Source organism: Oreochromis niloticus, linkage group LG22, assembly GCF_001858045.2.
Source record: "Oreochromis niloticus isolate F11D_XX linkage group LG22, O_niloticus_UMD_NMBU, whole genome shotgun sequence".
Taxonomy (NCBI): domain Eukaryota; kingdom Metazoa; phylum Chordata; class Actinopteri; order Cichliformes; family Cichlidae; genus Oreochromis; species Oreochromis niloticus.
The window spans coordinates 9,752,345-9,780,151 of record NC_031985.2 but is presented as its reverse complement, the minus strand read 5'-3'; the positions used below and the strand labels follow the sequence as shown (position 1 = coordinate 9,780,151).

The window sequence follows — 27,807 nt, the reverse complement described above, 5'->3', positions numbered from 1 at the left end:
AGAGCGTTAATTCCTGGCATTTGGGACTCGCCCTTTCGGCCAGGACAGAATGAACCGTGGTCACTTTGGTTTGGTCAGTGTTATTCATGCCTTTCAAAGTGACCGCAAGTACCAGGCCGCTTTGAAGCAAAGAGTACACAAACACGAGCTGGCACAGGCCTGAGCCTCACTACTATATTTGAGTCACTTCTTCCCTCCAAGTCTTTTTGGTTTAGAGTCGCACACATGCACACAGTGTGTTTGCATTAGGCCTGCTGCATGGCAGGCTCTGTGAACTAATGAATAGCTTAACGGGAAACCTGCAGCTTCAGAAAAAAAGACTTATGTTGGACGTTAATTCTGAGCCAAGATAACACAGCGATGTTTGAGATTTTAGAGTGAACTGAACTGGTTCAAGTTTAAATAAAATGCAGTGGAAACGGAGGGTATAACAATAAGATTTGCTAGTAAACGTGGATTATAGGTTCATGCATCTATATTTGCTGAGATCTTTTTAGAGTTTTTTCACCCTTTGTTTTCCAGATAAACCAAGTAAACCTTTCAGAGGCTTAATCTTTTTAGTTTGTGACGATGTCTCACCTTGAAGCCTTTGTGAGACACTGCCCACTCTGCCATCATGAAACTTACTAAGATCATGTGGGTCTAGATGTGAGTGGCGGCTGAATCGTCCAGAAAATGATCTCAAGACAGTATGGTGGGTGTCTGATAGTTGGTGTTGTCGACCACCACCTCTCTTCACTCACTCTGTCAAACCATCTGTCTTCTTGGTCCAAACTGTGAAGATTAGCATCCTCTAACGAGTGTCCTTTCTCCTTTAGGTGCTAGGTTGACCTTGGGTCATGTGACCCTTAATGACTCACAAGATTACAGGGTGGGCCAACAACTCTCAGGACTACCTCCCACGCCCTTATGATTCTCCATCAGGTTGTAAATCTCTTGGACGAGAGGTGAGACGTCTTCATGAACCACAAAGTCGTCCAGCTGCCGTCATTTTAACCATTTAAGACCACCATGGCCTGGATGACTGAGAAGCTTTGATTTTATACAGTTTTTAGTTTGAGCTTGTAGAGCCAGCCTCAACTGGCCATGAGAGGAAATGCGGTTTTTGGCATTTTCATTTGTTTCATTATTCATCTGTGCAGTTTGCTGAAAAAGAGCCAAAAAAACCCCAAAATCCATCAGTGAAAACTAAAATTGGGTATCATCTTATTCGGTGTATTTAAAGTTGACTTGTTACTAACTTCTAAAAAGGTTTATTTTTTAAACTTTGCCTTTTTGTCTTGATATTATTATTTTACGACCTTTCCGTCAGTTTGGCAGCTCTGTGCAGGGTTACATGTGTAAAGAAATGTTTCTCCCTGACTTCCTGACTTCTGACTCACCGAGCGAACAGAGATGTTTTAGCATTAAACAAGGCAGCTGGCAGCCAGACACTTAAAGCGGAGTAGCAATGAAAGGAAGCAGTCATAAGAGGATGAAAAGATAGATGGGTGGAGGTAGGGAAGAGAGAGATGAGGTCTCCCAAAGAGACCACTGGGAGGGGAGGTTGATGAGATGTAAGCAGGAGAAGAGAGAAGCTTTAGGACTTGAAAGAGGAGGAGAGGCAGAGGCTGGGAGGGAAACTCCCTTCTGGTCTTGAACAACTGTTCAGGCTTCAAACACTCAGAGCGCTGCACAGCTCACGCTGAGCGAAGTACTGCAGGAGAAACCTCTCACCCCTCTCAAGGATTTACAGTCAGGAAACAATTTTTATAAAGTGGATTAGGAGAGACATCTGGCACCCCAGAGACGTGTGGGAGGCGAGCGGCCTTGAATGAATGAATAAGTGCCCACGGAAGACTGGATAAAAGTTTCCAGAAGTTATTTTTCATCAGCAGATGATCCTCGTGAGGTATCCCGGGTTAATCTTTGGCTCACTGCAGGTGCGAGCTTCATTTCCTTGTGCGGTGGAGAAAAAGTCGGAGCTAACCTGATGATACGGCTCTCCGGTTTCACTCCAATTTCTGCAGCACCTGCTCATCACTGAAATTGCTTTCCATCCTGCAAGTTTACAACTTCAAAGCCTCGAGCAATCTTCCATAGGGGCATTGTTTGTCTATATCCAAAACACATCTGAAAAGCTTGTAATTATGCTCTCACTCTCATTATCTCTGCTTCTCCTGCTCCACGGCTGAGAGGTGAGGGAGAAGTGGATGAGAGGAGATTAGAGAAGGTAGAAGAGGGAGGGAGGGAGAGATAAACAGGCAGTTTAAGGCTGTAAACACATCCTGTCCAGAGGCAGCTGTCTTCTAAACACATCGGGCATAAATCAAGGTTGTATTTGTCTGTGGTGACTCTGAAGCAGTCGGGGGACAAACAGGAGCGAGCAGAAGGCACTCTGTGGTGGTCAGGCTGGTCACACTGGTGGAGGTGAGAGAGAACGCGAGGAGGGAAGTGGATTATTTGTGACGGGAAACTTTGAGAAGAATCCGGGGCAGACTACAGTCATGGCCTCGGTCATCTCTTACGGCCTCTCCTGCCTTTTCGCCAAGATGCCACGGACGCACACCAGGAGCGCCAGATCCACGTCCGCCATCCACCCCTGGACCCTGCTCCTCCTTTCCCTGCTGCTCCTGCTCTCCCTCTCCCTGTGGAGCCAGCAGGCCGAGGCCGTGGTCCCCTCCAGCTTCCGGAAGCTTAGTGGACGAGAGAAGAAGGAGATGCAGAAGGAGATCCTGACCATCCTGGGTCTCCCGGGGAGACCCAGACCCCACCCTCCACTGCGACCGCCGTCTTCTGCGCCGCTCTTCATGCTGGACCTGTACCACGCCATGTCGGTTGATGAGGATGAAGGCAATGAGATTATTGCAAGTACACCTTTCAAGGGGTCATCTAAAGGGGCACCTCAGGTCAACCGGGGTGCCCTGCCAACCCTCAGCACGCACACACCGCCGCTGGGGACGGTAGTCAGCGAGGCCGACACGGTGATGAGCTTCGTCAACCTTGGTGAGTCATAAAACTGTTAAAGGTACTTATTTTTCTAAAACTCAATCAACACCATGACTTTATGTCCAAAACATCAGCGACTGGGTGAAGAGTTACCAGCTGTAGCTAAACTAGAGCCATGCTTTTCTTTTGTGTAATACCAATTTGTACCACAAGATGGTGCAGTGAATCAGTGTCACCTTTATCTAACCTGTAAGTCAATGAGAAGTTGCACAATGGCAGCCTGGTGCGATGTGAAACCTGAGGAAAAAGTGTGTAAAATGCTGCCCCCTGGTGGTGAAAATTTTAGTTAAATTCTGCAGCGAGTACTTACAAAATGTACCTTTAATCGTGGGAATATAGGACTGTAGCTGATATATAAAATATGCACCTAACGTCCAGGTCTGGAAGTGTCTTTGAATGGCATTCTTTCATATGCCCAGCAGGGGGCGACTCCTCTGCTTACTGCAGAAGTCTATAGAAAAACAGCCCTACTTTTTACCTGATTTCTGACTTCATTAAACATTTTCCTGATGATTTAATTTTCTCAATTTCTAATCTGAATATCTACTTAATACAACGTGATGTTCACTTTGTAAATTATGGTCCTCATTAGAATCAAAAAGGCCAGTAAAACTGGCTTTATGAAATGGTCAGGTAAAGGTTTGTGAAAGCAAGACTTGCGAGACATTTAAAACCAGGAAATGTCATTCTCAGCATGTACTGATGTTTCTTGACCCCGGTGAAAGCCACGAGCGTTTCTGGAGCTTCAGCCTCTTTAGATATTTAAAAGGTAACTAATAGATGTGCCAGAGTTTTCTGAAGTTGTCTTTCTGTTTTGTTTGTCTTCATTTTTCTCCCATGTCAAAGAAACAAAGACATTTCAAGAAAAGTAACTGAATCATTTTAAAGTCTTCATCGCAGTAACTGTGATCGAATTGCCAACAAAACCAATACCAGTGTTTTGCTGATATGTAGGCGCATCTCTAGGTTTTAGTTTTGTTTTATCATAGCCATTAAACAAACAAGATCTAAAGTGTTAATTGGTAATAATTAGGGTCACATTTGGCGTCAAGTAGATTTTATTACCTTGAAACTGAACCAGCCCAGATGTTTCCCCCTCCAATTTTCAGTGTCTAACATCTGTAGGTAAAGCTGTGGCATCGGTCTTCTCATCTGGCATCACTAAACGGGTATAAGCATTCCCTAAAACTTTGGACTGCTCCTTATAGCTTAAAGAGAGGAACGCTGTTTATCATCAGTTTTGAATGACAGGACAGTTTTTGCCTTTTTGTGGTTTGGCTACAAAACGCAAACTCAGAGGAATGAAATTGCACAGTGTGTGAACTTGATGACACTGTCAGTGCCATAAGTTTTAGTCTCACGTAGTTTCCTCTAACTCTTCCCCTGGCAGAGCGGATTGAACCCGCTGTCAATACGACTGATTTTTATTGGTAGGTTTACATTTCAGTTCCTGGTTCCTAAAATCCTCCAGCCTCAGTCCACTGCTGCTCCTGTGATATTAGATGAAGGACTTTGATGATTAAAGTAAGATGTGAAAAGGTGGATTGGTCAATCTGTCCAAATCAGGGGTATCAAACTAATTTTACCTCCCAGGGCACAAATAGCCCAATTTAATATTAAGTAGGGTGAAAAAACTAAACCTGGTGCATGCAATGAGTTTGTTAATTTAAACACACACAAACTATGCACGAGAAATGTTTGGCATTGATGATGTGAAGGAATATTCACAAACTTCTGCTGCTCTTCTGTCTGCTGATCATCTTTGGGCTTCAGCAGGAACTCATTCACAGATCCTCACATCTCTGTTTCAGCTCGTGTCTTAGCAGATTCACGTGGACTTCTGTAAACTGCAGCCAATCAAAATTTAGGATATTGTCTCAATATGTATCCAGACCACTGAAACAGCGTAATAACTTAAAACATCTCCAGTCTGTTTCCCTTTCTTTTGGTGTAAAGAAATACATCCTGAACCATCTGTTCAGAACGAAACAGCCTGAAATGTCTGTTTCTCCACAGTCAGTGGAAAGTCATCACACAGAAACATTATCATCGAAGTCAAACACCTCACCACGGTTCCTTTGCAGATCTGTCAACTATAAAGGCCTGCCATACTTTGAGTTTTTATCCGTAAGAAGGCTGTGACATGACAGAATCAGACTATGAGCCACTAAGAAGTACATTTTATCATTTAATGTCTCTTCATATAAAACTCTTCAACCACCTGGTGTGCTGAATTAAACCCTTTATTGACTGCTTCTTATCCACAGTCTGAAGCAGATCCACGTATTTTATGTCCTTTGTTTAGATTATTTTACTGAGCTTTCATTAATAATGGCCGCATGGATTAACTGGACATAATCTTCAATGCGATCAAACAAGAAGTTAGTAATTATCATTAAAAATATAGTGTTAACTGTAGTTGCATATGAAATTAAGTTTAGTAGTTATTTTTAGTTTAGTTCAGACATTTTGCTGAGTTGAGCCTTAATTCAGTTCAATTCAATTCAGTTTTATTTATACAGCACCAAATCACAGCAACAGTTGCCTCAAAGTGCTTTATATTGTAAGGTAGACCCTACAATAATACATACAGAGAAAAACCCAACAATCATATGACCCCTATGAGCAAGCACTTTGGCGACAGTGGGAAGGAAAAACTCCCTTTTAACAGGAAGAAACTTCCAGCAGAACCAGGCTCAGGGAGGGGCAGGGCCATCTGCTGCAGCTGGTTGGGGTGAGAGAAGGAAGAGAGGATAAAAAAAACATGCTGTGGAAGAGAGCATGTGTAAAACCTGCATTTTTTTCTAATGGACAGCAGGGGGCGACTCCCCTTGTTGCTAAAGATTGGGTTATAAAACAACCAATGCTTCTGGCTTTATTTACGAGCCCAGTAAACACTTTCCTGATACGTTTATGGTCAAGATCACTAAATTAGAGTCTCATCTAATATGACATGATGCCAATTTTGTAAATTATGTCCCCGTTACAATAAAAAAGGTCAATAAAGCAGGTTTGCCTCACAGCTGGTTTACAGTGTGATTGAAAAGTCACTGCACTCAGATGTACCTCTCTCTCATGATGTCTGTTTTTAAAAACCGAGATCTTCAAGTAAAGGCTCACACTGATTATCCCCATCTTTTAATTATGGTGAGAAATGTTGGTTAGGGTGAACTCGATGGAGGTCAATTAATAGGGGGGGACAAAAACAGAGCATCACCAAGAAAGTTCAGCCCTGACTGACTCCAGTAAACCCTCCGCATGAGTTCATGTAGTTTACCAACAAAGGTTCTAAGCAACTATATTATTTAAAAAGCAAGCAAACAAAAACATTTTTATAGATTTTATGGGGAATAAATGATACTATGTGGTTAAAGAAAATGCAAATACTACTAATACAGTTTGGTTAAATGTTCCAACACCACCAGCGTGAGGAAGATTGTGAAGACTGTTTATATTGTACTATATGTTAACTTCTTAAAACATGGCCCTGACAGTCACCACCCAGCATGTACACACTAAACTGACCCTAAACATGTTTAGACAGTTCAGAGAAAGGACCGCACCGAGCGAAGCTGAACAGAAATGAAAAACTGATTTGCAATTTTCAGTGTTTTCTAACATTTTGCAGCCCAAACAAAAAAACTAATCCATTAAGAAAATTCAGAACATTTAATACCGAAAAAATATACTGCTGAAAGTTGCCTCTTGGCCTCACGACAGCGCAGCCCTGCTGATGTCTATCTGTCCGAGCCTGAACATTAAACATCCTCTTCCCGATGGTTTCCTTCCTCCTGCTCGATGGTGATCTGCACCCAGTTCACCGTGGGAAACGTCACCCCCTCTCTGCTCGGGGTCTCTAATGAACTGCTTCAGATGAGAGGTTTGCTTTTTCAGAAACAAAAAATAAATCTGCTCTGCTCTGGAAAAGAAAAAGCACCCTGAAATTTATCAGTCAGCGCTGCAGAAGCACAGCATGTCATCTCCCAAAGCGGCACGATTTCGTAAACAGAGGTGACTCATATCTTTAATAATCACCTACAGCTCAGGACAGAGTTTCCTTTGGATAAAACCTTTAAAACTTCACCAAACTTACTTAAGAGGGCGGCTAAAACACATCAGACGAACAGAGAAAATCTGAGATATCGTGCAGGAAATAAAGACCTCGGGCTGAGTGTGTGAACTTTCACACAACAAAAAGACGAAGCATCCAACCGCACACCAAATATATTTAGCAGCTCCTCGAATAACTAATCTAATCAGTGCGTGTGGTTCGTGTAAGCTGAATGAAACAGGCGAGCGTGTGTGTGTCTGTGCATATGTAATGGGAAGACACAGCTGGTTAGAATTAAAGGCCCACTGACACACAAAAAAAAGCCAACGGTCTGAATTGAGATGAAAATACTGCTGTGGAGGGAGCGACGCTAAAAATACCAGGCAGGGCTGCAATTAGTGGTGTGTGTGCGGAGCAGCTGCTGCGGTTCAGAGCACTAAGTGTCTCTAATTACTGCTGCAGAGTGTGTGTGTGTGTGTGTGTGTGTGTATGCTGATATGTGCACGCCCAACCCATGAGGGGTGTCCTCTGCTGAGTATCTCTATTTAACATGCTCTGTGTGTGTGTGAGTGTGTGTGTAGGCCAAACCCCAGTGACGAGGACTTTCATGTCCATGAAGGGTTCTACAAGGACGGACACACACACACACACACACACACACACACACTCGCTGTGCTGATGTATGAGGGCGTGTGTTCACTTGCTCACCTCTGCGTTTACAGATTCAGGCCTCAGTTGCATTTTCCACCTCGTGTCATGTTTAGGGTTTCCTCCTGTGAGTCACGATCAACCCCTGAAGGACTTTTCATGCTCTCATGTTCTCAGCAGCTCCTGATGTGTCCTTCAGCAGGGCACCTCAGCTTAACCCTCAAGTGACCAAGTGTGGTCATTTATGACTACCATTATAGTTTATACAGTAAATCTCGTAATGGCTCAGTTTCTGTTTGTAATGCCAAACAGTCAAATGTTACCAGTAGGTCTTCTGATCAGGGTTCACTGTCCATCCCCAAATCTAAACTAAAAGCGAGTCAATATATGTAAAATTTGAATTTATTGGAATCTGATCAAATTAATTGTACTTGATTGGTAAATTTTCAGTTTATACAAGTTTGAATAAATAAACCTTTGATTTTATATATCAGTTGCATTTTACTCAATCATTGCTTTGTAATTATTAATCATTATTGATCATTATTGATCATTTCATGAGTGAAGTAAACTGATAAATTCATGGTGAGAAACACTTTTATGATTAAAAAATATCACAAAAATCATAACAACGGTCATAAATGTCGGCACTAGGCGAATTGAGCGTGAATGCACCTGGATAAATACTTTCATTTTGTGCTGAGAAAGTGCAGAACAGGTGTGCATGAGAGGACATGCATAATGAAATAAAGCTGACGAATTTTATAGAGAAAAACTGCTATGCTTTAAAAGGACACAGCATCGTATCAAGCGAACCAAAGCAACCAGGAAAAAACTGTAAGTTCAAATATTCCTGGTTTGTAGCTGTTAAACTTTGCCGTGATCGCCGTCAGCTGCAAAACCACCGACAGGTGAAGTGACATAAATAATCTCGTTTTAAAAAAAAAACCCGATCACGGCACAATCACTGTTGCAGATCAAATAAATATTAAAAAGCCAAACCAATACAAACTAAATAAAACTAAAAATTAATAAATAAAGTAAATGAAAATCAGGGAAGATGGAGGGAGAAGTTTAATTTTCAGGATAGGAAAAGCTCTTAAAGGGTGTTTCCGAGCAAAGTTTTAACCCGTATTTATTCGATCTGACTGGTTCCAGACATCCAGTTAACTTAGATCAATCTCAGGATGGCTGCAGACTCTCAGGACCTGCTTCTAGAAAAACTTCGTCCAATTAAAGAACTCAACAAAGACCTTTAACTTAGTTTCTGATCGAGTATCTGCAAAATACACCAGACCGAGTTTTAATTACTGTAGTCCTAGATTACAAACTAAAGTGCTCAAAAGATATGATGACCTCAGATTAATGTTGAGGCTGACTGCTGTCCTTCAGTGATGTGTTTACTGTATTCAAACTACAGTAAACAATATTTTTTCTGTATTTATTTTTCGTTTTTTCAATATTTTTCCAGTATTTATATGATTTTGAAGCGCTTGTTCCTCGCTAGAAGAATAAATGACAGAACCGAACAGCTTCTTTATTTAATATTATTTAGCTTTAACAGGAAAAAATAGTTGAAACCTTTAAGCAGAATTTGTTTATGACGTGCAGCCGTGGACTGTAGGCCACAAAAGGTGGGCGCAGTCACCTGATTTGTAATTGACAGTCCCTGGATGACCTTCCTTTATCACAGAATCACCATTGGCAACTGAGCCGATGAAGTCATCGGGTCACAGCGAGACGGAGCTGCAGGCAGAGCTGTCGCCCCCTGGTGGGCAATAAAAGGAATGCAATTTTAAAACACTGCCACCTTGGCTTCACTTTTTCAGAACAAAAACACGTTGGTCTTTTATACAGTCTGGGGGAAAGAAGTCAGGCTTGTTTGAACGTATCCAGAGTTTTTAATTAAAAAATGCGTAATGCTAAAGTGAAGATTATTCTGTTTCCAGTCTTTCTGCACATCTAAGCAAACAGGCTGCTGATGGTAGCTGTTAGTTTAAAGTTTTTGTTCCTCCCAAAAAGTTGATTGTGTTCATCCGGACTAACCTGGATGATTGAGCGTGCATCAAGACATTTTTTCCTCCTTTTTCTCGTAAATCATTTTTATAATTTAGCATTTGCTTGAGTTCTGCTTCTTGAGTGCAGTTAGTTGGTATGAATTTTTCTGTGAAGGATATAATAGTTATTTATTTATTTGTACTTCACAGTAGTTTAAATTGTCTTTTATATTGAGGAGCTACAGCAGTAAATTATCATTAATAAAAATAATGAGGGATACACTGTAATGATGACCTTTGTGTCTGATCTTTTACTTGTGTTACAAAGATGTGAATAGTTCTTTCATCACTGTTTCCCTCTGTCCTTTTCTCTGACTCATTTCCTGATGATCTCACTGCTGCTCCTCTTCTTCACTTTTGTTACTCCTTCTCTCCGCAGTTACACACACACATTCTCTCCTCTTTCATCTGCTTTTAACTAAAACTCCTCAGACAAACCGTTCAGATCTGGTTGGATGAAACACTTTTTTCCCCTCTCGGGTTTTTGCGTGACAGGAACATTTTGTAATCTGGTGTTGGTCAACAAACCTTCACCTGGACGCTTTTTGCCCTTGTTTGAGTTCCTTCTACTTTATGCATCATGGAAAGTTGATTTACTTCTTAGTTTGTCATGCAACCATCAACACACGTTTAAGGCTTGATTAATTTAACTGGTTTTTGTTGTTGTTGTTTATCGCATTATTTAGTTTATCAGTTTTTTTCCTTTGACTGTTCGCTTTCTTCTGGTGTTCTGCAAGAAACTGCCCTCGTTTTAGGCACCTCAGATTATACAGGCTTGTATGAATGTGCAGGACCAGCATGCACTGAGCAGGAATGATGCTTGAGCATCTGTGCCTCCGTCTTCCAGAATGTACGCTTGAAATACTTCAGCATTACTGTCAAATCATCTAAATGTTTACAATCTAACTCTGTTTAAAGGTCTTGATCACATCTGTTCCTTCTGAAAAGCCATGCTGATATATAGGAATCTCCCTTATTCTCTCTTTCTGTGTGCAGTGGAGCAGGAGCGTGACCTCCTGCAGCCTCGTCCCTACTGGAAGGAGTTTCGTTTTGACCTGACCCCTCTCCCCAAGGGTGAGACGGTGACTGCGGCAGAGTTTCGTATCTATAAGACGCTGACGGTGGGTCAGAGGGCAAACCGAACGCTGCACATCTCCGTCTACGAGATCAAACGAGAGAACAGACACAGGTTTCTTCTCACTTTTATGTCTTTCTTCCTTTACGGTAGCTCTCCCTCTCTGTCTTGGTCTCAGATACTTGATTTTAGTCCCACACGGCCAGCTTTAGGCCTTCTGACAGCTTGTTCGCTACTCATTAGAGGATCTTATTATTATTTTATTATTTTGAATACATTCATAAAAAGGGAAATCCGCTCTAGCCTGTCTTTAGCGCCTTTTATGTTGTTTTAAATTTATGGATACAAACCTATAAGCACATCCCCCTCTGCCTCAGCCCTACTTTGTTTTAACACTAACTGGTTCAAACACAAAGCTAGACAGATAAACATGAACTGATATACTTTATATGAAATCAGCAGGTCAAATCAGATCAAGGCATAACTGAAAACACAGATTCAAAGATCGCGAGCCTGGCTGCAGTCTGTGAAAATAATACCATCTGAAGTCTTGTTTATAACAGCCATAAAGGACGTCATCTGTCAAACTGATAAATACAGGCTGACTCGAGTGTTTACGATTGTCTAGACTGATAAAGTTTACTTGCATGTGCTGGAGAAAAACACCAGAGCTGGAAGAAGCATTCAGATCCTAACCTCACAGCTGCCCATTCAGTTCAGTTTGATTTTATTTCTATAGCACTATGTCACAATGACAGTGGCCTCGAGGTGCTTTAAACTGGAAGATAAACTAGCTGGAAGAAACTTCTGGAAGAACTGGGTGGAGCATCTGCTGCGACCAGCTGGAGGGCAAGGCCAAAGAGGAGAGAAAGAAGGAGCCTCATTCACCCGATCACACAAACATTCACACAAGCGCTTTTTTTCTGTGCCTAAGTGGTTTCTATCAGGGATTGAACCACCAACCTTCCAATAAGTAGACGACCTGCTCTGCATGTGAGATGTAGATTTTTACGTAAAGTGTAAAACAACTAAAAGATCAAAAGACCTCTGACCATATAGTTAATTTCTGCATATAAACTTTATAAAAATGCTGATTTTATTTTGAGAATTTCCTTAAATGTTCAATCAAAATAAGTGAAACCACCAAGCTGTTCTTCTAAATTCTAAATTTCTACATATCCTCTTCCTGCAGAGAGCCAGAGCTGGTGCTGCTGGACATGCAGTCGGTACCTGCAGGACAGGAGGGCTGGCTGGCTTTTGACGTCACCTCAGCCTCCAACCACTGGCTCGTCCACCCTCGCAGCAACATGGGCATACGTCTCTACGTAGAGACAGAAGAAGGTGGGTGCGCCCCCTACCCTAATAATCAGGAATGAATTTAGATTTGAAATAGTCTGATATAAAGGAGACCTATGATTCTCATTTCTATCAGTGCCATTAGGTCCATTATATCGCCTTATATGGTTGTAACCTCCAACTATCTCCTGCTTTCCTGCCCTGTGGTTTTAATCAGTGGAAAATACTTAAACAGGTCATGTTATTTTCATTTCCAGCTCCATATCTTCACCCTTGGACTCATCGAGTGTAGCTTTGCATGAGTCAGTTCAAAATAATCCTTATTTATCTTATACTGGGCTTGCTGTGTAGTGAGTATTTTGACCATATCACAATTTTTATGTATATTTTATAACTCCAAGGTGTAAAAATGCTTATTGGACTTAAGCAGATCAGGTGATGTGTATTTATGTAATGAGGGAGGGTGTGGCCACAGGAGGTCAACACCCTGTATCAAGGTCTCCATAATTATTAGCCAGCTTCTTTACCTTTATATATTTTATATAACGCGATACTTTTCTTTCAGACCGCTCCTTGGCTGGGGGTTGGATTGGGTTGGTGGGTCGGAGAGGCCCTCGCTCCAAGCAGCCTTTCATGGTCACCTTCTTCAGGGAGAACCAGGTCCCGTGTCGGCCGCCGCGAGCCGTTAAACCTCATCCCCGCAGGAAGAAACCCAAATACGACCTCCCAGTCCCCAACTTCAAAGGTCAGGCTCCAGCCAGTCTCACTCTGTGGGATTACAGGCCTTACTGATAACCGTGTTACAACCTTTAACTAGTTGTTTTATCATGCAAATAATTTTCACCTTTTTTTTCTGTTGTTTCTTCAGAACGTAATTCTGAAAACAGAGGTCAGCCCTGTAAAAAGCACGAACTCTACGTCAGCTTCAGCGATCTGGGCTGGAAGGTCAGTCATGTTACTCGTTATGTTAATCATCTTTTTACTAGTGACCTATAAAAGTTAAATCATCTTTGATATAACGTCTTATGTGTTGCTCTCATACGTGACATTTCTTTGTAGATTAGATAAAAACTATGAATCACTTCTGGCTCCTGTGTCTTTGTGCTCAGGACTGGGTTTTGGCTCCTACTGGATACTCGGCGTACTACTGTGATGGAGAGTGCTTTTATCCTCTGGGCGCCTGCATGAACGCCACCAACCACGCCCTCATCCAGCAAGTGGTCAGTACACACGAGTCAATCACATCCTGACTTCAGTCATCTCAGAGTAAAAGATACTGATAAAATAAACACCATGAAGGTTGTTACCTTTCCCTGTGAGCCCCTCGTGTAGTAATTTCAATCATATTTGTTGCTTCTGTTGGCCTGATGTGTGTACACACTACTCAACCAACAAAAACAACATGTGCATTTTTAACACCAGGTTTCCAAAAAATGAGGTCAGCTGACCACCTGTGTATAATGAGCAACCACGTTTATTCCATCAGTGGATTTTTGCTTCCCTGACGGACTCATTGAGGAACATTTCAAACACATATGCGGCATCACAGAGCCCAGACCTTAACCCCACTGAGGCGATCGATGGTTCAGTCCCAGATGCATGGGGGGTACTTGGTGTATCCCCCATGCATCCATCTGGGTTTGCGCAGGTGTGGATTCGTGAACTTGTAGCTTCTACTTTTGTGCCTATGATATATTATCACTGCGCATCAGCTCTCCACAAAGAGAACTCAAGTCATTCTTTTTTATGTGCCGTGGGATTTGACAGATCTCAAGTGTTTTTATTTTAATAAACTTTACAGAAAGATCTGCACTTGTAGCCGATGGTTTGTGAGTTTACACACTGTAATAAATGTGGTGAAGGAGGCATGTGGCTGTTTTTCTTTAGTTGTGGGTAATTGTTGCGCTGCAGGAAAGAAAATCCTAATCACAAATGTTCTGGTCATTAATTAGATCCAAATAGTTTTTTATACGATCATTCAGTGTTTAGACAGACTGTGGGTGTATTAAATGGATCTTTTCAGTTAGGAGCATTTCCTTTTATTTTATTAATTTAACTGAAATAACAAAAGAAACACGAACTGATTCAGTAAAAGGACTAGCTGTTACAATCCCTGATAATTCATTGCTTCAAATGGAGAAGGTCTTGAGGGATGACTACCATGAAGAAAGGCAGACCTTCACACGGTCTTTCGGCCTTTTATCACAAATTATTCTACCAATTTTTATTTCCTTTTACTTCCTTGGTTAGGTTTAGGGATTAGAAATCTGATCTAGAGTATAATATTTAAAGCATTAAGATTTTTAAGACACATCGTCAGTAGTGGACCTTGGATTCGTTGGGCGTTTCGGCCATTATCGCTAGACATCCTCATCCAAGGAAGACTGTCAGGGCTGATCAGGCTCCAGAGTGTGTCACTGGTTTGTGTTAAATTGTTTCGCTTCTACTTTCTTCTGTTTAGTTTTCTACAATTTATTTTGAAGTAAAAAAGAATTTGGACTTCTGTGGTGCCAAAGCAAACAAACAGCAGCACATCAATCATTTAATCATGATTATTTTGTTTTCATATCATGAAGATCATGGATAAACTCATGAATCTGTTAACTGCACAGCCCCGAGTGTTCGTGTATCATGTGTTACATGCTATACTTCATGTTCTGTTTTAATATTTTGAGTCTGTATGGCTGCCACACTGACCAGCTTCTCTTGCAGAACAGATCTGGGTCTCAGTTGGACATCTTGGTAAAATAAAAGTCCTGAAAACATGCCAACAGACTCCAACTCCTGTAAACACCTGATTACAACATGCTTAAATATTATAATGGACTATATTTTTGTCCTCTCTCTGTGTTACATAAAATATCTGAACTGTTCTTACTCTCTGTGACAACACTTAAGCATTAACTGTATTTCACTCTGCTCTGGCAGGTTCACATCCTGAAGCCTGACGAGGTCCCCAAAGCGTGCTGCGCCCCCACGAAGCTCAGCCCCATCTCCGTCCTGTTCTACGACGACAACAACAACGTCATCCTCAAAAAGCATCGCAACATGGTGGTCAAGACCTGCGGCTGTCTATGAGAGTGTCCAAGGCACCGCTTGGAAGAAAATGTATAAAGGATGATTTATTTTTCCAGACGCTGCAGAAACGTGAACAGTTTGGATGATGAAGGACCAACAAATCTCATCCAGCAGGTCTGAATGGTCCCGTTTTTCAGAGTTAAAGTTCACAGATTTCTCCTTTGTCAGTGTTTCAGCATTTTCCGAGACTCTTTGGCTTCACAAAAACATGCTGAAAACAATCGATTCACGGCGCACGATTACATTGCAGAAATGGCATAAATGTACTCTGGCATTGAACATCGTTTAGCTTCTTCAGGGAAGAGTTACGAGCAAACATTTGGGCATTTCTCTTATTTTGATACACATTTTCAAATTGAAAAAAGCTAATCAGCATCAAACCACACAGACTTTAGCTTATTACAGAAAGGTTTCAATTCTCATGAAGGCAGATGATATTAGATGGTAGGAAATCCATCAGTGATGCCTGATTTATTTTTTTGTTTTGTTAACTGACAGCACTACTGTTGTTATAAGAAAAATCTATATGAAGAGATTATTAAACTGTATTCAGTTAATATAAAATAAACAGTACATTTAATATCAGTTTGAGATTGAGGATTGTAAATAATCTAATTTTATTTTTGCAAGTTTTAAGCAACTTCTAGTTATTCCACTAAATCGAAATGCAAACATGTTGTAACCTGAGTCCAATCTGAAGCCGGCTCCTGCTGTGAGACCAGAGTCTCAACAGGTCTGAAAGTAAACGTGATGATGGGCTTTTTTTTTCCCATTTTTCAACCAGTGCCTCTTTGTCTCTATCGTCCTGCCTATAACCTGGAAATCAGTCTGACGCCTGATGCTGAAGGACGTCTCAAGGCCTTAAATGCATCTGGAGGACAGCAGAGACGAGCTTTCCACTGAGGAAGTGCCTTCACATTTATGTATAAGCAGTTCTGGCACACAGCTGCATTATTCCACCAAGAAACAGTACGGTGTACTTGAGTATTTGCAGTAGCCACTCCCAAAGCCGAGAACATCAGTGCTCCAAACTTTGGGATCAGAAATTATTTTATGGTGAAAATGTGACGACCGGATTCCAGACTGAACCCTGGTAACTCTGTGGAGGAAGAGTGAGTGCTGCTTTTAGTGAGGCTAAATCACAACAGTGACTAACGTTGAACATGTAACCTGGTCTGGAGCACGTTATGTTTTGGTCTAAAACCAAATGGGAGCTCTGCGGTTTCTCAGATTCTTTAAGAATGACACAGATTTTATGCTGATAAGTTTTATATAAGTAAACTGTTGAGCTGTATCTCATCAACACCCATGAGAATTTACCTGTATTTAGTTAGTGCTGCAAATGCTTAAAAAGCTGTTAAGTCTTGCTTGCTAGAATTACAGATAATAGATCAACTTAAAAAAAAAAGAGTCACACCTGTTATCGTCACCAATATTCAATCAAAAAAGTAAAAAATTTCACAAATTAAGGTGATTTCTTTATCAGGATGTGCTAAAAATGAACCGTGTTTAAAATTATGACTACAAATTACAAACAGCAGCAAAGAGAGTGGTTAAATCAAAAACATCATCATCACTGCCTCACCAGTGCTGGCTGTAACCGATCGTGGCTCAAGAGTTGGCAGTTCGTCTTATAAGCGGAAGGTTGCCGGTTCGAGCCCCGGCTCCGACAGTCTCGGTCGTTGTGTCCTTGGGCAAGACACTTCACCTGTTGCCTACTGGTGGTGGTCAGAGGGCCCGGTGGCGCCAGTGTCCGGCAGCCTCGCCTCTGTCAGTGCGCCCCAGGGCAGCTGTGGCTACAATGTAGCTTGCCATCACCAGTGTGTGAATGGGTGGATGAATGGGTGAATGACTGAATGTAGTGTAAAGCGCCTTGGGGTCCATAGGGACTAAGTAAAGCGCTATACAAATACAGGCCATTTAATAATGCAAACCAGAACATGTCTATTACCAGAACTCTTCTATTGTCTATAAATATCTGCATACTCATGTGCTAATATTAAGAATTAAATAAAATTGTATTTATTTCAGCAGGAGCAGACAAAGACTGCTCCACACCTTGCATTGAGTCTGTGGATCCAGATTAGTTTGATATTTTGTGTATTTTCTTGAAATCATCGCCTTTAAAACAAAATTTCATGCAAATTCATCCCAAACTTTTAACTAAACCTCTTTATGTTAGCCTGAAGTAGTAAGTTTGAGTTCAAGACAGTTAATAGTGACAGTCTGAGTAACGTTCAAGTCAGGCCAGCTAATACACACAAAGCCTAACTAACTATACTGATTTAAAAACAAAAACGATTCTCATGCAGAATAAAAGGCATCTGAGCAGACCGATCACATTAAATACATTTTTCAATTTATTGAAAAGGGTAAAAAAAAAAAAAAAAAAGTTACAGTGAAAACAAATTGTTTTTGCTTGCTAGTGATTTAAAGAAGACCCAAAAAGAAAATCCTTAACTCTTATCTTTTGCAGTTTCTGAACTAAATGATTTCTCTCTCAGTCCTTTGGGGCTACGTGCAGCTTCTTCAAACTATAGCTGAAAGCATCAATGAGCACAGAGCTGCATGTTTGGTTTACAGAACAACTCCTGCTTTAACTGAGGCGGGACAAAGATGGGGGGGTGTTATTGCCAAGAAGGATGATACTGAGAAGTCCAAGTGGAAGAGATTTGAAAAAGAGTGCGTTATAGACTTGCTGTGTGGTTAACGTGAGGTACTGTTGTAAGGTGTTACCGAGTGTGGACACCTGTGGAGCAGCAGCAGCATAGAGGAGGCAAAGCTGTGGAGTCTGACCATACAGACAGGAAATTAAAGGAAACGTTTGGTCATCTTAAGGAGCCAATTTTGGGAAAAAAAAAAATCAGAGCTGAAGAGTTGACCCGACAGCAGAGCCACGTCCATGTGGATGAGTGAAGTGAATGTGCTGTCGCCTCATTGGACGACACTGTTTCAATAGAACCGGCTGTCAGATAGACAAACATTCAGAAATTTTATTTTACATCCTATTGAAGCTTTTCCAGATCCCCGTCATTAGTCACAATTTTGATTCAGTGTAAGCAGACAGATAATCTTGCTGGTTCTGCTTCCCCCTCCCCATCCCCCCACCTGGAATAACAAGGTAGTTGTACACAATAAATATAAAATTGGGCTGCTGGTGTACGCCTGCCCCATCATTACTGTTTTCTCTTACACAAACATGTACGTACACAGCACATACACACATCCGCCCCGTCCCGCCTTCCCAACCCGATGTCCGTGAATTCTGAGAGGTCCCAGCGTTCGTCGCCAACATCCTTCAGGTGCCACGAGTCGATGTTTAATCCGCAGTCATTGTGTATCTGTAAGCAACAGTTTGTGGGGGTCATGTTTACAGTTTAAACAGTTTCCTAATGTTTACTGTGTAGTTTCACTCTAATATTAATTTAAATATTGAATTAAGAAAATTCTCAATCTGCTTTCGGTTCCAACTGGAGTGTCCCGTCAACTCACAGCCGGTCTCCAAAGCAGGAAATAAGGACTACCGACGCCAGCTGCAGTCCGAGGAGGACTTTTAGTGCATCCAACATCATACAACACAAATCTGACCAGTAAGCAACCTGGCAGAGCAAATCCTGGTCTACATTTGAAACCTGGAGAGTGGGAAACACTGTGTTTTTTTGAACACTACAGGTACTACTCACCCAGATTCAGGTCCAGTCAGCAGTCCTTTATGCCTGAACATCCGCAAGCTCGGGAGGCATGGGGGACTTGGGATGTTTGCTCTCAAAGTGCTGCTTGAAGGTTTTGGGGTCGGGCATCTGTGTCTGAAAGGAGGAGGACAGTAAAAGCATGAGAAACAACACCGCAAAAGGTCTCAAACGACTGCATTACAACCATTAACAGGGTTTCACTTCCCCTGGCACAGCAGGTTAAGTAAGGCAACAGCAGCCTTACTTATCCTGAGTATATTAGCTTACCATACTTAGATTCTGGAAAATGCTCCAGGAAAATCTTTATCAGATAAACTAATTTCTTACATGTTTCAGGCCACTTTGTGTTTGCTGACTGGGGGCAAAACCCTTAAAGAATACTTAATGCACCAACTAGCACTGTGAGTTTAACAATCTGTGAACCTATCAGCTATCATCTGACTGAGCCTCTGGGGGAAATCCAAATTTTTGGGGTTTCCGGTGCTGACGGCAGAAAGATATTCAAGCCTGGTTTCCTGTTTTCTGTTTCAGTGTTTACAGTTCAAACTAGGATGCAGATTTTAAAAAGCTAAACTGACAATTTCTACAGTTAATTTCAGCCACTGTGTTTCTCTTGCTTTCCACATAGACCATTTACCTGCAGGTAAAGCCTTCCCACGATTAGTTAACATTATTCAGACTACAAACAGAAACCAGAAAGCTTCCAGTAAAAAAAAAAAAAAAAATCTTGTCTAAAATTCATGTAAAATCAATCCTGCTAACAAGTTATTCAACATTAACGTCTGAGACTGTCACAGCTTGTAGCTACAACCTGAACGTGAGCCTAACAGTGGACGATGTCAAATGACATTCTTTAAACAAAACAAAACAAAAAAAGGTGTAACATCTGGACTGATCCACCTGCTCTTTAATAATCCACACAGCGGTCTGGATTCGTGCACATGGACCTGAGGAGGTGAGAAAGTTCAAACGTACCTAATCTGTGGCCATCAGCTGAATAATTGCCAAAGTTGATGCAAACTACTTTCCACTTTCAATCACTTCCGACTCCATAAGCAGAACAGCTACATTTTAAAAACTCAGTTAAATGACCTCTGACCTTTTCCATATCTAGCCCTGATTACACTTAACCAAGATATTTATGTGACCATTACGATAAACTCCCTGCAATTAACCTATGACAATTACTGAAATTAGTGCATACAGACAAACCTGTCTTGCATCTCTACAGTGCTGGTGAGATTAAAATGTTTGAGAATCACTGCTCTAAAGAGTTTCCCTCGTCTCTCTCACACACACGATGTATGAACCCAGCCACATGATGTATGAAGCTGCTGACTGGTTGTTTTAACATCTTAAAATGTGAAGCATCAACATTTTAAAAACAAAGGTGGAAGACCTCTGCAAGCTTCAGCAGAAGCTGTGGCTGTTTCTTACCCGGCAGACAGGGCAGGTGTGGACCAGAGCGGCCTTGGCTGCAGTCTTCTGGTCAGCGCCCTGAGATTTCTTCTTCTCTGCTGCCTTCTTGGCGTTCTTCTGCTGGGACTGAATCTTCTGCTGCCCACGAGCCATGGCCCTCAGCTTCAACCTGCAGGAACGACAGGCAACAAGTTATAACAGCACAAGAACCTACCTACCTTATAGTCGTGCATTTCTTTTGCAATAAACTAAGTATCTTCAGGGATCTGATAACCACATGTTAAGAGTTTTTTTCTTCAGACAACAAAGGCATAAAATCAAACTGATTTGGATTATTGGCACACTGAATTCCTCTCTGGTGAAGGGAGCTTGACTGAAATGTTTGTGGCATAGCTGTAATACATTTGTAAAAATTTACTTTGTCAACTTTTTCATAAAGTTCTGTATAAGTGCCAAATTTTACCTTTCTGTATTAAACATTTGTATTATATGATTACAGACTTCTGTAATTGTCAAAGTGATCCAGTAGCCACAATCTCTTCTTGAGCGGACCTTTATTATTGTGGGGTCACCACAGTGAGTTTGATCTAGCAGAGTTGGATGGTCTTCACGCCTTTGGAGTGGGAGTTGCACGTTCAATTCCCACCAAGGGTGTCTGTATCCAGTCCTAAGGCTAGACCCCCCTATGCTCTCACAGCTAGAGATTGACAAGGTACAACACACATCACACATGCTACGGCAAGGGAGAGATATCATCACCCCTATTGGCAAGTGCGATAGAAGGAGGATCACTGAATGCGAGAGGAACTGACCAAGCTTGAAACCAGACTATGAGACCTCACGTACCCTCAGAACATCAACTAGATGATGTGACTGCAGTACTACGGGGTCAGTAGTAAGAAGAGTTACTGATATAATCGTCGACTAACCAAAGAAAATGTAGGCAGGTTAGTCGACTATTAAAATAATCGTTATAACATATTTATAAATATATCACATATCTATAAAAAAAAAATCTCTCAAGTGACTCTGTGCACGGAGGTAAGTAACACGATGACTTGCTGTAGCAGTGTCTGGATGCGACTGCAGATACAACTTTTCACACATTTTAAACGATTTGAATTATACGGTGATTCCAAACGCATCAATACAGATTTTTATGGTCCCGGGGACCAACAACCAAACTTGATTTACTTAACACTTCAAACATAACTGCCTGGGGGGCGTTACTAAGATGGCTGCCGAGTGGCGAGGTTAGCTTCTAGAAAGACTTTGATTTCAATACAATTGGGAATCCGGACGGAGCCAACCAATAAATGATCTTAAGGGGAACAGCACGCATTAATCAAGCACCACTTATAACCCTGTGTATATTCTCATAAAAAAGTAAAGACGTCAAAATCATCACAACTTTCAGTCCTTTAAAGATCGTTAACAGCAGCTACCCTCGACGACCGAGGAGAGAATGAACAGCCTCTAACAGGTTACTAATAATTAACCGATGCCACTGACTTTGTATTGTTTTCCTGCCAAAATGTTAAATAAACAGCTGAAAACCGTCATCACCGCCAGCGGGCCTCTCCTCAGCCGGGGCCGCCTTGCTAACCCTGTTAGCTGAGCTAGCTAGGGAAGCTGATATTACATGTGACCGCGAGTTACAGAGCTGTGCGGTGTTTTTATACTAAAGACGAAGCAGTGTTAAGTACAAATCCGGATTAAACAACGCCAGAATAAATTACAGGTCCCTAACAGGGAGATATATTCTCATTTTTCTTCGGTTTTACCTTCGAGATGCGGCTCTGCCTTCGCTCCTTTGTCGTTATCTCTTTTTTTATGTGCTAAAGGAAGCTGCGGAGGCTTTTCTCTAAGCTTTGAAATGCGACAACGAGACCAGCAGCGCCCCCTGCAGGACCGGGGCGGAGCTCCACGTTCATCTAGAGATGATAGTATAACTATCTAGCCCCGAACGAGTGACGTTGTGTTACACCTGAGTTAGTATAATTGTGTTGTTTTTTTTTTATTTCATTTTATGTTTTTGTTTTACAGGTTGGTTTCAATCTGTAAAACAAAAGCCCACCCAATTAATGGAAGTCCTTTTCTCTTTCCTTAATGTCCTGCCTCCAATACAACTTACTCTAATTTTAACACAGTTAGTGATTATAAAGGTATTCTGATTATAAGCCTTTGTTTTTCCTCCTCTCTCTTTGTTGTACATGTAGCCTCTCTGTACTCCCGTCAACTTTATTCATCTCCCTGACTATCCCACTTTTTCTTTGCTGATGCGTTCCTTTGACTTTCCTGCACTTCCTCATTACATCACCAAGTCTCCTTATTTTTTTTCCTCTGTCCAGAGGATGTATCAAACACCTTCTTAGCAGTATCCCTCAGCACCACCAGAGAGTGATTTAGAAAGAGTTTAGAAGAGTTCTCAACATTCTTCCTTCTTGTACTTCCACCATTTAATCCTTGACTCTGTCTTCACCCACTTCTTCTTTTGGATTTCTAAAGTTGTCCATCAGACTATCATCTGATGCTGCCTAGCTACATTTTACAATCTCTATCACCTCATCCAATTTACTCCAGAATTTTTCTTTCTCTTAATTGATATCCAATCTGTGGGGCACACTCTCTGTACCTCCAGAACATTACTAACATGCTCTTCCTTCAAGATTAACTCTACCCCATTTTGGCTCCTATCTACAGCATGATAGAACACCTTAAATCTACTTCTAACGCTCCCAGCCTTGTTTCCCTTCCACTTGGTCTTTTTTCACACATCTACCTTCCTTCTCTTAGTCATATCATCCTGCTCTCTCTCTTAACCAGTCAGAGTCCCTACATTTAAGTGTCAACAATATCACCGTTTCCACTGGCACATTATTAGCCAATAGCACAGGAGGCAGTTGTTGTTAATCAGGGCTCCATCTGGTCTGGTAGAGAAATACTGTGATTTTGGATGTTTGATTTGAGATGTTTGCCCTTCCTGATGCAGCCTTCACCATTTAACCAGGCTTGGCACTGGGACTAGGAGTACATTAACCATGAGGGAAGCTACAAGGCAAAGTGTATATATCATATCATATCATATCATATCATATCATGACCTTCTGTTTATCCTGATGTAAAGACCCTGCTGTATGCTGATGACATTGATCTATACCGGGGGTACCATGAGAGAAGACCTCATCAAACAGTCGACATTTTATGATAATAAAAAGCAGACCAGATTCATATATGAGACTGTATTAACTGTGCTTTGTACCATGACATTCATATACATATTATGCTGATGTACCCCAGGGCAATGCATGAAGAGAAATAAATAAATAAATAAAATAAAACTGAGCTATGATTTAAGAGAAACCACTTTTATTTTGCAAAAAAGGTAAAGGAATTTTAGAGTTTGGTTTCATGTGACTGATTGCAGGTAAGTGCTTAACACAGCCCTGGTCTAAATGCACAGATGAAAGGAAGCCTCTCTTCACAATGATGACGTTTCAATGTTGGGTAATCTGATAAGAAAACAAGAGGAGTGACCATTCTGCTTTATATTTCAAAATACATTCATGCATTTCTGCAGTCACTTGATTTAGTCACGTTACCATTTGAACCTATTGAGAGGCAACGTCTCCATTTATTCCAGTCCTTTAGCAAGTCAGGGGCCATGTTTAAATCAGTTACTGAACCATCACTCCATAGCCAATCTCCAAACTGTAAAAAACAAAAAAGACAAGCAGCGGCAAGCAATGTAAGAAGAATTCAGTTGTACTTATAAAATCATAACAACAGTCAGGGCACATATTTACAACAAGCAGGGAGACATTCTTTAGCATAAATGTTCTGCTATAATAACAATTAATTGCATTTTACATTACCCTGACAGCATCATAGGCGCCAATCCAGGCCGGACCATAGTATCCAATTTCATTCATGAGATTTATTAAGAAATCATACTCATCCTGTTCATGGATGGAGGCGAGGTTGGCACCAAACAACCAACAATGTGTCTGTAAAAGCAGACACATCATTCAGTGCAAACACAGTGCCTCAGACTTCAATGGTAACTGCACGCTTAAGTTACTCTTTTTACTATGAAAAATAATGGATTTCTGGGTAATTTCTAAAGGTCTTGTGATGTAACACGGTTACCTCAGCATCTATCCAAGCCATGGGGATTCTAAAGAAGCCGAAGCATCGCCCCCAGTGCTCATGAAACTCAGGGGGACAGTTCCCTTCATGTTGGGATGGAGGCTCAGTGAATCCCTCTTTCCATACAGCCGTCCTTCCTGCTTTTTGCAGCGGCTGCCCTCTCTTCATCTCTGGTTAAAAAATAATTAATGAACTACATCCTGAATTGACCAGAGATGAAGAAGTTCGAAAATGGGAAAAGTGCTGGTATTCCATAGACAATAGACTTCATTCAGAGAGTTTCTCTATATTTTGTTATAATTTCTTTTTTATATATAATTTAAAAAAAAAAATGTACACAATCGCCATGCAGGCGATTCTTTATCCTTCACGCTCACGTCCTCTACAGAGGCCTAGGAGCTTGAGGGTCCTGTGCAGTATTTTTGCTGTTCCTATTACAGAGATCTTGGATGACATTCCTGTGATCTGCTAGAGTCACTCGCTCAGTTTGGGGGTCACTGACCGAGGGCTTGGATTACCACGGTGACCACTGTTGCCTTCACCCTTCACATCTTCTACAGCTACACTCTCAAGGTTCTCGTGCTCCTTCTTCTTGATATTGCTAGCACTTTGTATAGCTACATCTATCACTACAGCCATCTTCCTCAGGTTGTCTAAGGAGCTTGGAAAGAAAAGCGTCTGGACTTCTTTAAGTTGCTTGAAGACGTTTCACTTAAAGAAGTCCAGACGCTTTTCTTTCCAAGCTCCTTAGACTATGATGACCTGGATGACTGAGAACCTTCACAGACATATCTTCCTCTGGTTGTTCACCACTACCATGCCCGGTTGGTTAGCTATCAGAGTTTGCCCGCCTGTATCTGGAAGACCCATGTAATCTTGCTAGCGTCTTTACACAGCTCGAGCTTGTGCTCAGAGCTTGTTCCTGTGCTACCAAACCTTTCAGTCCGGCTTGCTGTAGGTTAGGCCCCCCAAAGCCTACCTTGGTACATGAGTGGGAAATATATAACTGAAGTTGCCTGGACTAGCAAGATTCACGTCAGGTGTTGAGGCTACTGGTACAAGGCTATGGCATAAGTGCACAGGGGATGAGAATAGGGAAAAGTTGGAATCCTACTACATAACAATATACAGGAACATCTGTGCTGAGTATGGCCTAAATGTCCCAAGGCCAAAGAGAGATACACCCCCTAAGGTGGTTGAGAATAAGCAAAGTAAGATCCTGTGGGACAAACTGGTTATGGCTAATTAAATGGACATTGTAGTGGTGGATAAGCAGAGCAAGAAGGCCATAGTGATAGATGTAGTGATAGCAACATTAGGAAGAAGGAACATGAGAAGCTTGAGAAATACCTGAGAGAGCTGGTGCAGAAGATTTGGTCCTCGTAGTAATCAGAGCATTTGGTGCAGTGACCCCCAAACTCAGAATGATATCTGAGATTTCTGTCTAGAAGAGGAAAATCTTAGGAACCGCATGGATCCTGCACAGTACCCTGAAGTTCCCAGGCCTCCGGCAGAGGACCCGTGATTGAAGGACAGACAAGGTAAGAAATATTCTCCCTTACCACGAGTCATGTTTTGCTGAGCAGGGATCAGCTCCTGTGGTGACTCTAGTACAGAACATAAGAATGGATCAAATGTATGTTTTAATGTACATTGTCAGCTTTGCATGTGCAGGAGGACAGTAGAAGTGACACTGACCTGCAGGGAACACAGTTACTTACACATTTGTACCATTTTTTCCAGTTAATTTTTATTGCATGAACAAAGCCACAAAACATGCAAAATACTTTTCTGGAGGAAAAGTTACATCTATGTAGCCTCTGTGCTGGCAGTAACTAAACTTTGACCTACTTAATGTTAAAGATGCATCACAAGGACTTTTACCTTGCTTCATGTCAGGCGCTGGATTTGCTGTGAAAGAGGATTTAGACTGAAGTTAAGTATTTTCAGAAACTACTTTGTTGTTGACAAAGACGCGCATCATAAATGTCGCTGATTTTTTTTCTGTTCATTGGTTTTCTTTGTTGTGATGAGTCTCACCTGTTGTGATGCACAAAGCAATGCCGGCACAAAGAAGGAAAAATACCCTCAGTTTGTTTTGGGTGATGGATTGCTGCAAAGAAAAGTAATAAATACAAATTTAAACAAACCCAAAGGAAAGAACAACAGAAAGTTCAGGCACCTGCTTCAGTGAAGTTTAATCTCTCGGCTGAATTCTGGAGTCCTGTGAAATAACAAACTCTTATATACAAGAAGCAACAAGGAAACAATTTTTCACTTACGGTTACTGATTGAATTAGGCAAAAAAATAACTTCATAAAAAATAAATCACTAACCGTTCTGAAGACTCCAAAACAGGTGTTGTGTTCCAAAAGTGCACACCTGCACCGATGACCAAGTAAATTCATGAAAATTCTGTAGCTTCTGCAAAGTCTTCACTTCTTGACCACTTCAATAGGTACGCCACTGTCCAACAAATTATGGCCCTAAACACAGAATTCTGCGTACATCACCACAGGGGATTTTAAACCCAACAATGCAGATTTGATTGAACAAACCAACATAGTCCAGTATTTTTATAATGATTGTTTTTAATATTTGGATTAAAATTTGCAGTCAATGACTGGCTGAAGTCTAGAACCCAGGGACATCACCAAATGCAGTTTCCTCCCTTGAGATGCTGTGTAGAAAGGAATACTTTGAAAACAACTCAATTGGAAAACCCCTGGATATCTATACTTATAGATGTGTTAGGAACAAAAGGATGCAACATCATGTGATACAAATGAAAATTATCAAAGGGAAAAAGGGGTCTGGCAGTGTTCATTCTGTCTCTACTTGTAAAACCAGATACTGGTCACACTGATAAGGACCTAACACGCTGTCGAGTAACTGTCCGTCTCCTGGACTCTCCTCCATGTGCTGTGCTGGGTGACATAGCAAACCTGGCAATGGCACATACTTCTGTGAATCCAGAAATTGGACTACCTGCGCAACCTCTGTAGGGTACAGCACCCAATAGTGATAGTAGACCATGCAAAACTGGTGAAAACAACCCCCCAGAGAAGATGAGGAAAAATGTCAGTGGATTCCACGTGTAAAACCATTCCTTTTGGGGGTTGTCTGATTGTTGAACCTCTAGTGGACCAGTTAATTTAATTCACAGCAAAGAAGCTTAAAGTGATTAAAACCCCCTCTGCTACTTAACTGACAAGATCAATATTCCTGAATCTTAATAGACTTGATGTTAAACTGTGACTAGAAAGTGTTCCTTTCATTTTCCCTCTTGGGTGGGGTCCCCAGCTGTGTGTGTGTGGCCCTCTGGGGTCCTGCCCTACAGGCCACAGTAGGTCT

The 27,807-nt window shown here is 41.5% G+C and overlaps 3 protein-coding genes across 4 annotated transcripts; 1 reads left to right on the top strand and 2 right to left on the bottom strand.

Moving 5' to 3' along the window:
- Window positions 1–492: 492 nt before the first annotated feature.
- bmp8a (bone morphogenetic protein 8a) lies at window positions 493–15,778 on the top strand. Its single transcript, XM_003454611.5, has 8 exons — window positions 493–694; window positions 819–2,985; window positions 10,741–10,933; window positions 12,012–12,160; window positions 12,681–12,860; window positions 12,984–13,060; window positions 13,225–13,335; window positions 15,044–15,778. Exons 2-8 carry the CDS (start codon window positions 2,487–2,489, stop codon window positions 15,191–15,193), a joined length of 1,359 nt encoding a protein of 452 aa, XP_003454659.1. The 5' UTR covers window positions 493–694; window positions 819–2,486; the 3' UTR covers window positions 15,194–15,778.
- A 1,934-nt stretch (window positions 15,779–17,712) lies between these two features.
- Window positions 17,713–22,232, bottom strand: zgc:91910 (Zinc finger protein 706-like). Its single transcript, XM_003454598.4, has 4 exons — window positions 22,089–22,232; window positions 20,323–20,473; window positions 18,877–18,999; window positions 17,713–18,534 (listed from the first exon to the last, which is right to left on the bottom strand). The coding sequence occupies exons 2-3, from the start codon at window positions 20,455–20,457 to the stop codon at window positions 18,904–18,906; spliced, it is 231 nt and encodes a 76-aa protein (XP_003454646.1). The 5' UTR covers window positions 20,458–20,473; window positions 22,089–22,232; the 3' UTR covers window positions 17,713–18,534; window positions 18,877–18,903.
- A 1,424-nt stretch (window positions 22,233–23,656) lies between these two features.
- Window positions 23,657–26,689, bottom strand: LOC102079470 (snaclec echicetin subunit beta). Of its 2 annotated transcripts, XM_005459093.2 has the most exons (8): window positions 26,636–26,689; window positions 26,494–26,566; window positions 26,338–26,364; window positions 26,016–26,060; window positions 24,454–24,623; window positions 24,180–24,311; window positions 23,907–24,015; window positions 23,657–23,816 (listed from the first exon to the last, which is right to left on the bottom strand). In XM_005459093.2, the coding sequence occupies exons 3-8, from the start codon at window positions 26,345–26,347 to the stop codon at window positions 23,740–23,742; spliced, it is 543 nt and encodes a 180-aa protein (XP_005459150.1). In that variant the 5' UTR covers window positions 26,348–26,364; window positions 26,494–26,566; window positions 26,636–26,689; the 3' UTR covers window positions 23,657–23,739. The 2 variants fall into 2 exon arrangements, with proteins under 2 accessions (XP_005459150.1, XP_005459149.1); XM_005459092.2 differs by having other exon boundaries at window positions 26,494–26,683.
- Window positions 26,690–27,807: the final 1,118 nt, after the last annotated feature.